At 50.1% G+C, this 11,124-nt stretch overlaps 4 protein-coding genes across 4 annotated transcripts; 2 read left to right on the top strand and 2 right to left on the bottom strand.

Moving 5' to 3' along the window:
• Positions 1–46: 46 nt before the first annotated feature.
• LOC102453347 (histone H2A.J-like) lies at positions 47–726 on the bottom strand. The gene has a single exon (XM_006128626.5). It carries the CDS (start codon positions 665–667, stop codon positions 278–280), a length of 390 nt encoding a protein of 129 aa, XP_006128688.1. The 5' UTR covers positions 668–726; the 3' UTR covers positions 47–277.
• Positions 727–1,026: 300 nt separating this feature from the next.
• LOC102453087 (histone H2B 8) lies at positions 1,027–1,508 on the top strand. The gene has a single exon (XM_006128625.5). It carries the CDS (start codon positions 1,078–1,080, stop codon positions 1,456–1,458), a length of 381 nt encoding a protein of 126 aa, XP_006128687.1. The 5' UTR covers positions 1,027–1,077; the 3' UTR covers positions 1,459–1,508.
• A 7,532-nt stretch (positions 1,509–9,040) lies between these two features.
• On the bottom strand, positions 9,041–9,543 carry LOC102452839 (histone H2A.J-like). Its single transcript, XM_006128624.5, has one exon. The coding sequence runs from the start codon at positions 9,482–9,484 to the stop codon at positions 9,095–9,097; it is 390 nt and encodes a 129-aa protein (XP_006128686.1). The 5' UTR covers positions 9,485–9,543; the 3' UTR covers positions 9,041–9,094.
• Positions 9,544–9,842: 299 nt separating this feature from the next.
• On the top strand, positions 9,843–10,323 carry LOC102452578 (histone H2B 8). Its single transcript, XM_006128623.5, has one exon. It carries the CDS (start codon positions 9,895–9,897, stop codon positions 10,273–10,275), a length of 381 nt encoding a protein of 126 aa, XP_006128685.1. The 5' UTR covers positions 9,843–9,894; the 3' UTR covers positions 10,276–10,323.
• The last annotated feature ends 801 nt before the right edge of the window (positions 10,324–11,124 follow it).

Consider the following 11,124-nt stretch of genomic DNA (forward strand, 5'->3'; position numbering starts at 1 on the left):
AACAACTATGACAGAATTAAATTAAATTCAGTTTATTATTCTGGCCTTAACATTTTGTTATTCTGGTTTTTAAACTACCACCAGTAAAGTGTCTCTAATCCGAGTTCATTGTTTCTCAGTTTTCTGGGATACCAGCGCTCTACAGCAGAAAGCAGGTTTGTCTAAACACCTATGAATTTACTGCTTGGAACAAGAATTCGGAGACTCAGCTTTTTTAAGATTTTGTGGGTGGCTCTTAAAAGAGCCTTTGGGTTCAGTTGTAGTGGGGAGAGCGACCTCACTTTCCCTTGGCTTTGTGGCTCTCGGTTTTCTTGGGCAGCAGCACCGCCTGGATGTTGGGCAGAACCCCACCCTGAGCGATGGTGACTTTGCCCAGCAGTTTGTTCAGCTCCTCATCGTTGCGGATGGCCAACTGCAAGTGGCGGGGAATGATGCGGGTCTTCTTGTTGTCCCGAGCGGCGTTGCCAGCCAGCTCCAAGATCTCAGCCGTCAGGTACTCCAGCACCGCGGCCATGTAAACCGGGGCGCCGGCGCCCACTCGCTCCGCATAGTTCCCTTTGCGCAGCAGACGGTGAACACGACCCACTGGAAACTGCAGCCCAGCACGAGAAGAGCGAGACTTCGCTTTAGCCCGGACTTTACCTCCCTGCTTTCCACGGCCAGACATGATAACGCTACGGACAGTCAACTCAAACTTCCGAAAACAAAAAAAAGTAGAACAATAACGCTGTAACGGCCAGCGGGCCTTTTTATCTCCTCTTGGAGGATGGGGTGAGCGATCCCTGATTGGCTACTTTAGGCTTCTACTCAAAATATCCAATGGGAAAACCACTTCTTCACCCCGCCAATTAGAAAAGAAAGAAGCTGCTGATACCCAATAGGAACGCAGCATTTGGAGTCTGCTAATTTGCATCTGCCTTTACAACAGCAATGACGTCCCAGTACGGAAACAGCCAATAGGAAATCTGGAATCCAGCTACCGTCATTTGCATGGGGGCTCTATAAATAAAGGGCAGCCGGCAGTGTAAGGTATTGCGTTGCTTGTTCCTGTATTGAGGTATTTGTCTACAGATCAAGATGCCTGAACCAGCGAAATCCGCTCCCGCACCCAAGAAGGGCTCCAAGAAAGCGGTGACTAAGACCCAGAAAAAGGGCGACAAGAAGCGCCGCAAGACCAGGAAGGAGAGTTATTCTATCTACGTGTACAAGGTGCTGAAGCAGGTTCACCCTGACACCGGTATCTCCTCTAAGGCCATGGGCATCATGAACTCGTTTGTGAATGACATCTTCGAGCGCATTGCTGGGGAAGCGTCCCGCCTAGCGCACTACAACAAGCGCTCGACCATCACCTCCCGGGAGATCCAGACCGCTGTGCGGCTGCTGCTGCCTGGCGAGCTGGCTAAGCACGCTGTGTCTGAGGGTACTAAGGCCGTGACTAAGTACACCAGCTCCAAGTAACTGCTTTGTGCGTTTTTCGCTTCAAACCCAAAGGCTCTTTTAAGAGCCACCCACTTTGTCTAAAAAGAGCATTGGTTCACTATCAATCATGGGAAATACTGAGGCTTCCGAAAATGGAAGGTGGTGGGTTTTTTGTCTTGTTTCTTTGCATTTGTGTTAAGTGCAACATCTCAATTAAGAAACTGGGGCTAGAAAAGTTTAATAGAATTACATGAGAACTTAAAGTAACTTCACGGAGGTGAATGCTTCTTTTTGTTCTTTTAAGGTTTGTGCTATCCTTATCAGTATCGACTTTTAAGTTTAGGTATAGAGAACACTGCTTTTCCTAAATGATCTGTAGCTTTTTGTAACTAAAACCTCAGGCCGTATTTTATATTCCGGAAAGAAATAGCACCAAAAATCTTTCAGACTAAACTGGCAGTAGAGGACTGGAGAGTATTCTGGGTAGGTGTGAATATGCAGAGTGGATTTCTCTATTTAGAAAACGAATGAAGAACCACCGTGGGGAAAAATCACTTGGTTCTTGTTACTAACTGGACAAGGGAAGGACTTTCCTCTTTCTATTTGACACTTATTTTTTACCTCTCTAGCTTATTTCCTCTTGCCTTAGAACAGAAGTGCAATAAAGTATTTATAGAGCAATATAATACTGCCCATGTGTCACTAATTGGCTAAATAGGAATATTCATTCTAACATGGTTCACTTTCACGCATACTAAATTTCTCGAGTTATTGGCACCGAGGCAAAATAAAACGAGTAAAGGGCCTTCATGTAAGGGATAGTGTATATTTCTAGCTTTTTAGCAAAATACCACTCTTCGTACGAGTCACGGCCGCCTTACAACTGTAAGACACGTGGAGGATTTTTCACTTTATATTCCCCACTGAAAGCTATAAATGGTTGACGTGAGAGTCCCCGAAGTCAGCCACTGGCGCGGAGGTGTAGTTCAAGGGGTCTTCAGGAACGAGTGAACTCGATCCTCGGTTCCAAACGGCCCACACAGGAGAGTCGACAAGTTGTCACTTTACGTTTGCAAATGACGAGCGAATTTTCTAAGGGTTAGGATGCTTCGAAGTGTGAATGGGGGCGCCCGAGGGGGAGCAAGGCTGCCTTTCGCAGCAGCGCCGGGAAAGGTTTTCCCCAGCAAAATTGAGGGGAGGGGAGGCTTCAGGAGATGAAAGCCAGGGCGTGGGAGAGAGAAACATTGACAGGGACAATGTCTCAATCTGTGCTCACAGGGCCTCGCCCCCTCTCCAGCCCCAAACTTTTGGGCACTTGCGGGGTTACAATCAACAACCGCTTTGCAAAATCACTCGGCTGCATTCAAGAAAGGACCTCTCCATCTCTTCCCAGTTCAAGGGCGGGGACTGCAGTTCTGCCCTTCTCCTGTTACCACCCGCACCAGAAACAAGGGGGGAGATTGGATATACTGAGCACTCAAGGAAACACAAAACACTTCTCATCTCTAACACTTTTGCGGCTTGCTCAGGAGCTCGGCTACCCGAGCTCAGAGATCCCTGAACTTTCAGGAAAGCGATTTCAACTCCATTCTGAAGGGTGAACCGAATTGCCGCATCAAGTTACCCTGCCCTTCTACGCATGCTCCGGCAGATAAGGCGCTAGGTTTCGATTCGAATTTAAAGTTCGGGGCCGTGCACTGATTGGCCCGCATTCAAAGAGCGCCCATTGGAAGAAGCGGAGACACGCGGCTTGGGGCTCTGGAAAAAAGGGGAGTAGAGATCGGTGGTTTCTCCCGCCTCCACGTTGGATCCATTTAAAATTCTCTCTCTGGTCTGAAAAGAGTCCTTGAAATTATTAAGGGAACCGGGGTGTTGTTAGTCCTCCCGCGGGAGGTGGGTTGGGGGCTAAAGTGAAGTATATTGGGAATATACTTAGAGATGAGCTGTATGCTCTGAAACCGTGTTTCTCAACCTTTTTTAAAATAAAGTATCCCCTTTGAAAACAAATTATAAAGTACCCCCTTTAAAAAAATACCCCCAGTACCTACAGTTTTCAGACACAATTATTTTTCTACCATTACAACAGATTTGTTTAAACAACATACTCGTAGCTGGGCTGGTGATGACATTTTGGGGTATAAAAAGTACAAAAATAATAAAGTGCTGTAAAACTTAAGACAAAAATTCAGTTTTCTCCAAATTTCAGTAGTCTTGACAACCCCCCCAGACTTCTCTCACTCCTACCACTGATTGAGAAACACTGTTCTGAAACATCAGTCACAGCTTAAGTGGTTTTGGGGATTGAAGCTTGAGCCCTCGGCAAAGTAGATGGTCCCTCCAAAAATAAAATACAGGACTATGTAGCACTTTAAAGACTTAACAAGATAGTTTAAGTGATGAGCTTTTGTGAGCCAGACCCACTTCCTCAGTGCTACATAGTTCTGTATTTTGTTTCAGCTACACCAGACTATCATAGAATCATAGAATAATAATAGGACTGGAAGGGACCTCAAGAGGTCATCGAGTCCAGCCCCCCGCCCTCAAGGCAGGACCAAGCTCCGTCTACACCATCCCTGACAGATGTGTATCTAACCTGTTCTTAAATATCTCCAGAGAGAGAGATTCCATCACCTCCCTTGGCAATTTATTCCAATATTTGACCACCCTGACAGGAATTTTTTCCTAATGTCCAATCTAAACCTCCCCTGCTGCACTTTAAGCCCATTATTCCTTGTCCTGTCCTCAGAAACCAAGAGGAACAAATTTTCTCCTTCCTAACTAACACGGCTACATTTCTATCACTTTTCCTCCAAAAATAAGCTCTTCTCCTGTGTGCAGGGAAACAGCTGTATTTGCTTCCAAAGGAAAGCTTGGTAAATGACAGGATTATGGTGAAAATGCACCCAAGAATTTTCAGAAGAGAAATAATTCATAACAATTGTAGGCTCCAAGCCGGAGTTTCCATGGTGCTTTCTGACTCATGCTTGTTCTGACTCATTTCTTCATGGGTTAGGATCCCTCCTTTGTATTCATTCACCAGACCCCTAGTGAGAAAGTCTCAGAGGCATGGCCGTGTTAGTTAGCAAATAAAAAAACAACAGATCTGTGTCTACACTGGCCAGTTTTTCCAGAAAATCAGCCGCTTTTCCGGAAAAACTTGCCAGTAGTCTACACTGGCCACTTGAATTTCTGCAAAAGCACTGACTTCCTACTGTAAGAAATCAGTGCTTCTTGTGGAAATACTATTCTGCTCCCGTTCAGGCAAAAGTCCCACGGATGCTTTTCCACAAAAAGTGCTTTTGTGGAAAAGCATCCGTGCCTGTCTAGATGCTCTTTTCCGCAAATGCTTTTAATGGAAAACTTTTCCGTTAAAAGCATCTTTGGAAAATCATGCCAGTCTAGATATAGCCTTATAGTCTATACCAGTGGTCCCCAACCATTTAAGGTTGCTGGGTGCCAGGGGGTGTGGCCGTTTGCCCGCCGGGCGACAGAGGGCAGGGCCCCCCCATAGCCACGCGCCCCCCCAAGCGCCACACCCCCCCCAAGCGTCACGCACCCGGGGCCAGCGCTCCCCATGCGCCGCACGCCCAGAGCGCAAGCGGCCAGTCCGTGGCGCTCCCGGGGCCGGCGCTCACCATGTGCCACGTGCCCGGGGCCAGGCCAGCCCCGAGCACTTGGCGGGCGCACACAAATGCCCCCACTGATCTATACCTTCTAACTTCACTCCAAAACAAACATGGAACAAAAGTATATTTATGGAAATCTAGTCCTATCTCTGACTGAGACCACACCGTAATAAAGGCATGGGGCTGTCCTACTGGGTCAGACTAAGGTCTTTTTATGGCCCAAGATCCTGTCTCTGGCTGTGGTCCATACCAGAGTATTAGTGGCATAATCTCTCCTGGCTTCTCTTTCTGGCATCTGGGAGTTAGAAGGTAACATCATCTGGAGCCACTAAGAATTGATCCAGTTCTTTCCTGGTCCCAGTTACACGGTTTGGCCCTCACAGCTTCTCATGGCACTGAATCAGTGGTATGAAAATGTACATCCTCTTATTTGTATTAAATCAGCTGACTCTTGACTGAATGGGGGTGGGGCCTGGTTTTAGTGTTGCGTACCTACTGTCTTATTAGAAATTCTAACCGCCCCTCCTCTCAGCCACTTTTGTGTGTGACCAGACACACACATTTTAAGGAACGCAGACCTGGCCTACATTAGACACAGTATCTGCAGCGGCTTCCTCATCCCTTTTGCTATGCAATCGTTCCAGATTGTAATGGTAGAGTTCCAGGGTTATCTAATGCCGTGGTCACCAAACCGTCGATCGCAATCGACTGGTCAATTGCAGGGGCACGACCAGTTGATTGCAAGGTATTCCACCCCCCCCCATTCCTCCCCATCCCCAAGAAGGAGCCTGCGCTGACGCTACCTTCCACAAAAATGGATGTAGAGCCACCTTTCTGTGGTGGGAGATGAGGGGTGAGGGAGGGAGTCCCACAGCTATGCACCAGGTCCGGGTCTCAGGAAACACATGGGCTGCTTTTCCCCTCCCCTAAACAGAAAGAGCACTTCCTGAAATGCTGGGTCTGTCGACCCACCGGAACTTCCTTCCCTTTGCTTCCTGCCTTCCTGCGCGTGCACAGAGAGAAGGAGGAGGAGTAGGAGTCCTGGGACTGCGCGCCAGCTCCAACTTCTCAAAAAGTGTCCGCTCTTCCTCTGCTCCCCATGACAGCTGCACGTTCCTGAGAAGTTGGAGCTGGCCTGCAGTCCCGGGACGCCTACTCGCTCCTTCCCCGCCTGCATACGAAGGAAAGGAACAGGGGGAAAAAAGTTCCCATTAGCGCAACAGACCCAGCTGTTTGGGGGAGGGGAAGAGCAGCCCGTGTTTCTTCCCGAGACCCCGGACCTGGCTTGCGGCTATGGGATCCCCAGGTACTGGCTGAGCTGTCCCTGTCACCTCCCGCTGGCCAGACCCCCCACGAGTATCCTGCCCCAACCCCCACCAGCACCCTGCCTCCTGCTCCAGCAACCACCAGTACCCTGCCTCCTTCCCCGGCACCCTGACTCCAGCCCCAGCTCCCACCTGCACCCTGCCCCAGAACCTTACCCCGGCCCCCACCAGCAACCTGTCTCTTACTCAAACCCCCACCAGCACCTTGCCCTCTGCCCCCGGCTTCTGTTACCAGATTTGCTCAATACTCTGGGGTATGCTCATTTATTAGGGGTACTCTTTTGGGGCTGGGGGAGGTTAACAATTCTATCCGTGTGCTGCTTGTGTTTACTTGTGCTCTCCTATGGAGCTGAATTCTCCCTGCTGCCAATTCCCCCTTCTAATGGAGCTCTCCTGCAGGAACTAGGTTCCTCAGGATGGGGTTCTTCCCACCTCAGGAACAGACAGACACTCACACCCACTAACAGAGCAGGTTTGAGAGGACTGGGTACTCAGCACTCATAAGCAGACCCCTCATATCTCCCTGGACTCAGCAGGCTGGTTTCACAGCAATGCCACACTGCACCCCCATGTGCCTTTGGACTCAGTGGGCTGGATTAAACAGACTTTAAGCTGCCATCGTCCTAAGACCCCAGGTTCAGCACCTCCCTATCCCCACTTTCACATCACAGTCATTCGCTGGTACAGCACACAATGTACAAAGCCCACAGGATTTTGGGCACTACAGGGATCTTTAGCTTGGGTATAAGATGGGTTGCAGCAGAGTGAATGGGGAAGCCAAAACACCCCTTGAGGAAGAGTGAGCGAAAGAGAAAGAAAAAGAGAGAAGCAACCAGCTTAACAATGAAAGTGATTTATTGCTGGGTAGTGAATAAACACACAAAACAGTTGCAATATTAAATTTAACAGTTACATTGATTGCCCTGTTGAAATGAATGAGGTGTGAATGGAGACTGAAAGGGGAGCACCTCCAGCAGCAGTTGCAAGGGTGGAGAAGGTCTGGGAGCCAGATCTAAGACAATACCTGCAAAGTGAGCTCATTGAAAAGAATATTGGAAATATAGACGGCCTTGGAAGTCAAGCAGCAAGTGCCTGCCCTTGGAAGGACCCTCTTGGAAGCAGCATTAAAAAAGGCGAGAGACTAACTGGCTCCATGAGAGGGATATATACCAGGCATTGGGATATATACCAGGCATCTTGCAGAGGGACCTTGGGTTTTCATCTTGTCAACATCAGAGCATCAATCTGGATCAGCAGAGGCCCGGCTCCACCCCTCCCCCATCTAACTCACCTGGCCAGTGTAGTTAGGGGGTGCAACTATTGGTAACAGAAAGATGGCGTGTGCTTGTGTGTGAGTGCATGCGTGTAATGTATCATATGCAAAGTATGGATTGATCTATGTATGCTCAATACATGTGACATATTGCCTTATCCCCCTGAAAAAGATCCCATGTGCTTCTTTTAAGCACAACCATCTGGGGACAACAAGGGATAGAGAGGAGGGGAACAGAGAGGGCAAGGCCTCAAGAAAGGGGTGGGGTCTTGGGGAAGGGATGAGGTAGATCTTAGCTTGCCTTGACGTTTAAAAAGTGATCTTGGGTGTAAAAAGGCTGAAGCCCACTGAGCTAATGTAATCAGGTGTGGAATGAAGGGTTTGTGTCCACCCCACAGTACACGTTCTGCCATGTGGACTTGGCTCCACATCTTTTAGACCAGGGGTCTCCAACCTTTTTAAGCATGAGATCACTTTTTGAATTTAAGTGCAATCCAGGATCCACCCCAAACCCTCTTGCCCCATCCCTGCTCTCCATCCTCCCTCCCTCATCATCACTCACTTTTATCAGGCTGGGAGCAGAGAGCTGGGGGGTGGGAGAAAGGGGATGCGGCCTCTGATCTTTGGCTAAAGGATTGAGTGTGGGAAGGGTTTGGAGCTGAGCCTGGGGTAGGGAGTTGAGGTGCAGGAGGGGATTGAGGGTGCAGGCTCTGGGAGGGAGTTTGGGTGCAGTGGGGCTCAGAACTAGGGCAGCGGTTTGGGGTGCAGGAGGGATTCAGAACTGAATCAGGGTTTTGGAATGCAGGCTCCAGCTGGGCACTACTTAGCACAGGTGGCTTCCCAGTGGTGGTGCAGGGGACTATGGCAGGCTCACCCCTACTCTGGTCCTGTACCACTCCCAAAAGCAGCCAGCAAACTCTCCATCCCCACCCCCCTCTGCTCTGTGGAGATGGGTACAGGATGGAGAGCGGGGCACCCTGATATCAGCAAACCCTCCTCTTCTTCCTTTGCCCTGGCACAGCAAGCAAGAGGCTCTAGGGCAGCGCTGAGAGAAGCAGGTGAGGTGCCTGACAGCCACATATGAAACAGGGGCTTCAGAAAGCAACAAACTTTAAAATTGTCCCTGCTAATTATCTTGCCTCGCTCATGTTCCCAGCCAACGCTGCCTACCACTGATACAGACAAGAGCTGCACAGAAATCCTGAGTGGGCTTAATCCAAAGCAAACCCCTCAGGTACTATGAGTTTGTGGAGAGTTCAAAATGTATTTTCAAAGGGATACGCAGGGCTGGCTACAACAGCTCGAGCTTCCAGAAAACAGGTTACAGGGGAGACACAGGCACGTCACCCACCCGCCCCCTTCACAAATAAAGCGATTCCCAAGCTCTTACTGAAGTTGTGGGTGGCTCTTAAAAGAGCCTTTTGGTGTGTGTGTGTAGCTGGTGTCTGTGCTCATTTGCCCTTGGCCTTGTGGCTCTCGGTTTTCTTGGGCAGCAGCACGGCCTGGATGTTGGGCAGGACCCCACCCTGAGCGATGGTGACTCCCCCCAACAGCTTGTTTAGCTCCTCGTCGTTCCGCACCGCCAGTTGCAGGTGGCGCGGGATGATGCGGGTTTTCTTGTTGTCGCGGGCCGCGTTGCCAGCCAGCTCCAGAATCTCAGCCGTTAGATACTCCATTACAGCGGCCAAGTAGACTGGTGCTCCAGCGCCCACTCGCTCCGCGTAATTCCCCTTGCGCAACAACCGATGTACCCGCCCCACGGGGAACTGCAGCCCAGCCCGGGACGAGCGGGACTTAGCCTTGGCCCGCACTTTGCCTCCCTGCTTTCCACGGCCAGACATGATAGCGTAACCTGCAGCAAAACACTGCAGCAGCCACACAAAAAGACACAATTTTTTTAAAAAAAACACGCTGCCGGCCTTTTATTCCCTCCTGGGGATGAGGCGAGCGGCCCTTGATTGGCTGCCCATTGCCGCGGGGGTCCAAACACCCAATGGAGAAGCCACTTCTCCACCCCGCCAATTAGAAAAGAAAGAGGCTGCTGATACCCAATAGAAACGCAGCATTTGGAGTCCGCTAATTTGCATCTGCCTTTACCGTGGCAATGACGTCCCTGTACGGAAACAGCCAATAGGAATGCTGGGCTCTAGCTACCTTCATTTGCATGGGGGCTCTATAAATAAAGGGCAGCAGGCAAAGCCAGGTATTGCGTTACTTGCTTCTGAGTTGTGGTGTTTATTTAGCTGTCGAGATGCCTGAGCCAGCGAAATCCGCTCCTGCGCCTAAGAAGGGTTCTAAGAAAGCCGTGACTAAGACCCAGAAAAAGGGCGACAAGAAGCGCCGCAAGACCAGGAAGGAGAGTTATTCCATCTACGTGTACAAGGTGCTGAAGCAGGTGCACCCCGACACCGGTATCTCCTCTAAGGCCATGGGCATCATGAACTCGTTTGTGAACGACATCTTCGAGCGCATTGCTGGGGAGGCGTCCCGCCTGGCGCACTACAACAAGCGCTCGACCATCACCTCCCGGGAGATCCAGACCGCCGTGCGGCTGCTGCTGCCCGGGGAACTGGCCAAGCACGCCGTGTCTGAGGGTACTAAGGCCGTGACTAAGTACACCAGCTCCAAGTAACAGCTTTGTGTATTCTCCCCCTTCAAACCCAAAGGCTCTTTTAAGAGCCACCCACTTTCTCTATGAGAGAGCTGTAGACACTGTGCTGTCTGAACTTCCTCTTAGTATACTTACACACAGGAGCCTAAGCAAATCTTCCAGACTCAACGTTTCTATTCCTGGCTTAACTAGGGTCAGTAGAGGTTTCTAAAGTGTTTTGCTCCTGGGTGATTTAAAAAACCATTGGTGCCTTGCAGGTTACTAGCAGCATTAACTTTCCCTGGCAAAGCCCCCTTCGCATGCCCCTGAGTGGATAGAAAAAAGCGTGACTCCGAATTGCAGTTTCCTCCACTCTCCCTTTTCTGTGTAAATTTGAGAGTTCCCCTTTTTTCTTCCCTCAAACTCCTGAGGGATGTGGGCTTTGCCCAGGAAAGCTCGTGGCTCTACCCCCCCGTTGTTTTGATTTGTTCCGCTCTGAAAGCGTATTAATGGGTTTACAACATGGAAGCTGTTCTCCACACTGTACCCACTTGCTTAGCTGGAGTTCCTTAGGCACCCTTTTCCTGTACTGTGGCAAGGGGGGTTCACACCAAAAAGCTCCTTGCGGCTCCTATGAGAGCTGGCGCCAAACTTTGCCCTTGGAATTCAAAAGCTCGGGATCGGCTCCTGATTGGATGCCCTGCGATCCGCCGCGTCTCATTGGCCAGGAAGGAAAGGGAGAGTCCTACCCTTCTACCGCTCATGTTTCCTTCTGGTGTGATTGTACCCACGCTTTCTGTGGGCCGCCCACTGCAAACCAGGGTGCTGTGGGCTGTCTAGAGGCCTTGCTCCCTTGTACATCACTGATAAAACCACACTGGCTTGGCCGGG

This window comes from Pelodiscus sinensis, chromosome 18 (assembly GCF_052426305.1).
Source record: "Pelodiscus sinensis isolate ZL-2025 chromosome 18, ASM5242630v1, whole genome shotgun sequence".
Classification (NCBI taxonomy): domain Eukaryota; kingdom Metazoa; phylum Chordata; order Testudines; family Trionychidae; genus Pelodiscus; species Pelodiscus sinensis.

Excerpts from the sequence above, each read along its gene's own strand:
- LOC102452578 (XM_006128623.5), top strand. The coding sequence starts at position 9,895 with ATGCCTGAGCCAGCGAAATCCGCTCCTGCGCCTAAGAAGGGTTCTAAG.
- LOC102453347 (XM_006128626.5), bottom strand. The coding sequence starts at position 667 with ATGTCTGGCCGTGGAAAGCAGGGAGGTAAAGTCCGGGCTAAAGCGAAG.
- LOC102453087 (XM_006128625.5), top strand. The coding sequence starts at position 1,078 with ATGCCTGAACCAGCGAAATCCGCTCCCGCACCCAAGAAGGGCTCCAAG.
- LOC102452839 (XM_006128624.5), bottom strand. The coding sequence starts at position 9,484 with ATGTCTGGCCGTGGAAAGCAGGGAGGCAAAGTGCGGGCCAAGGCTAAG.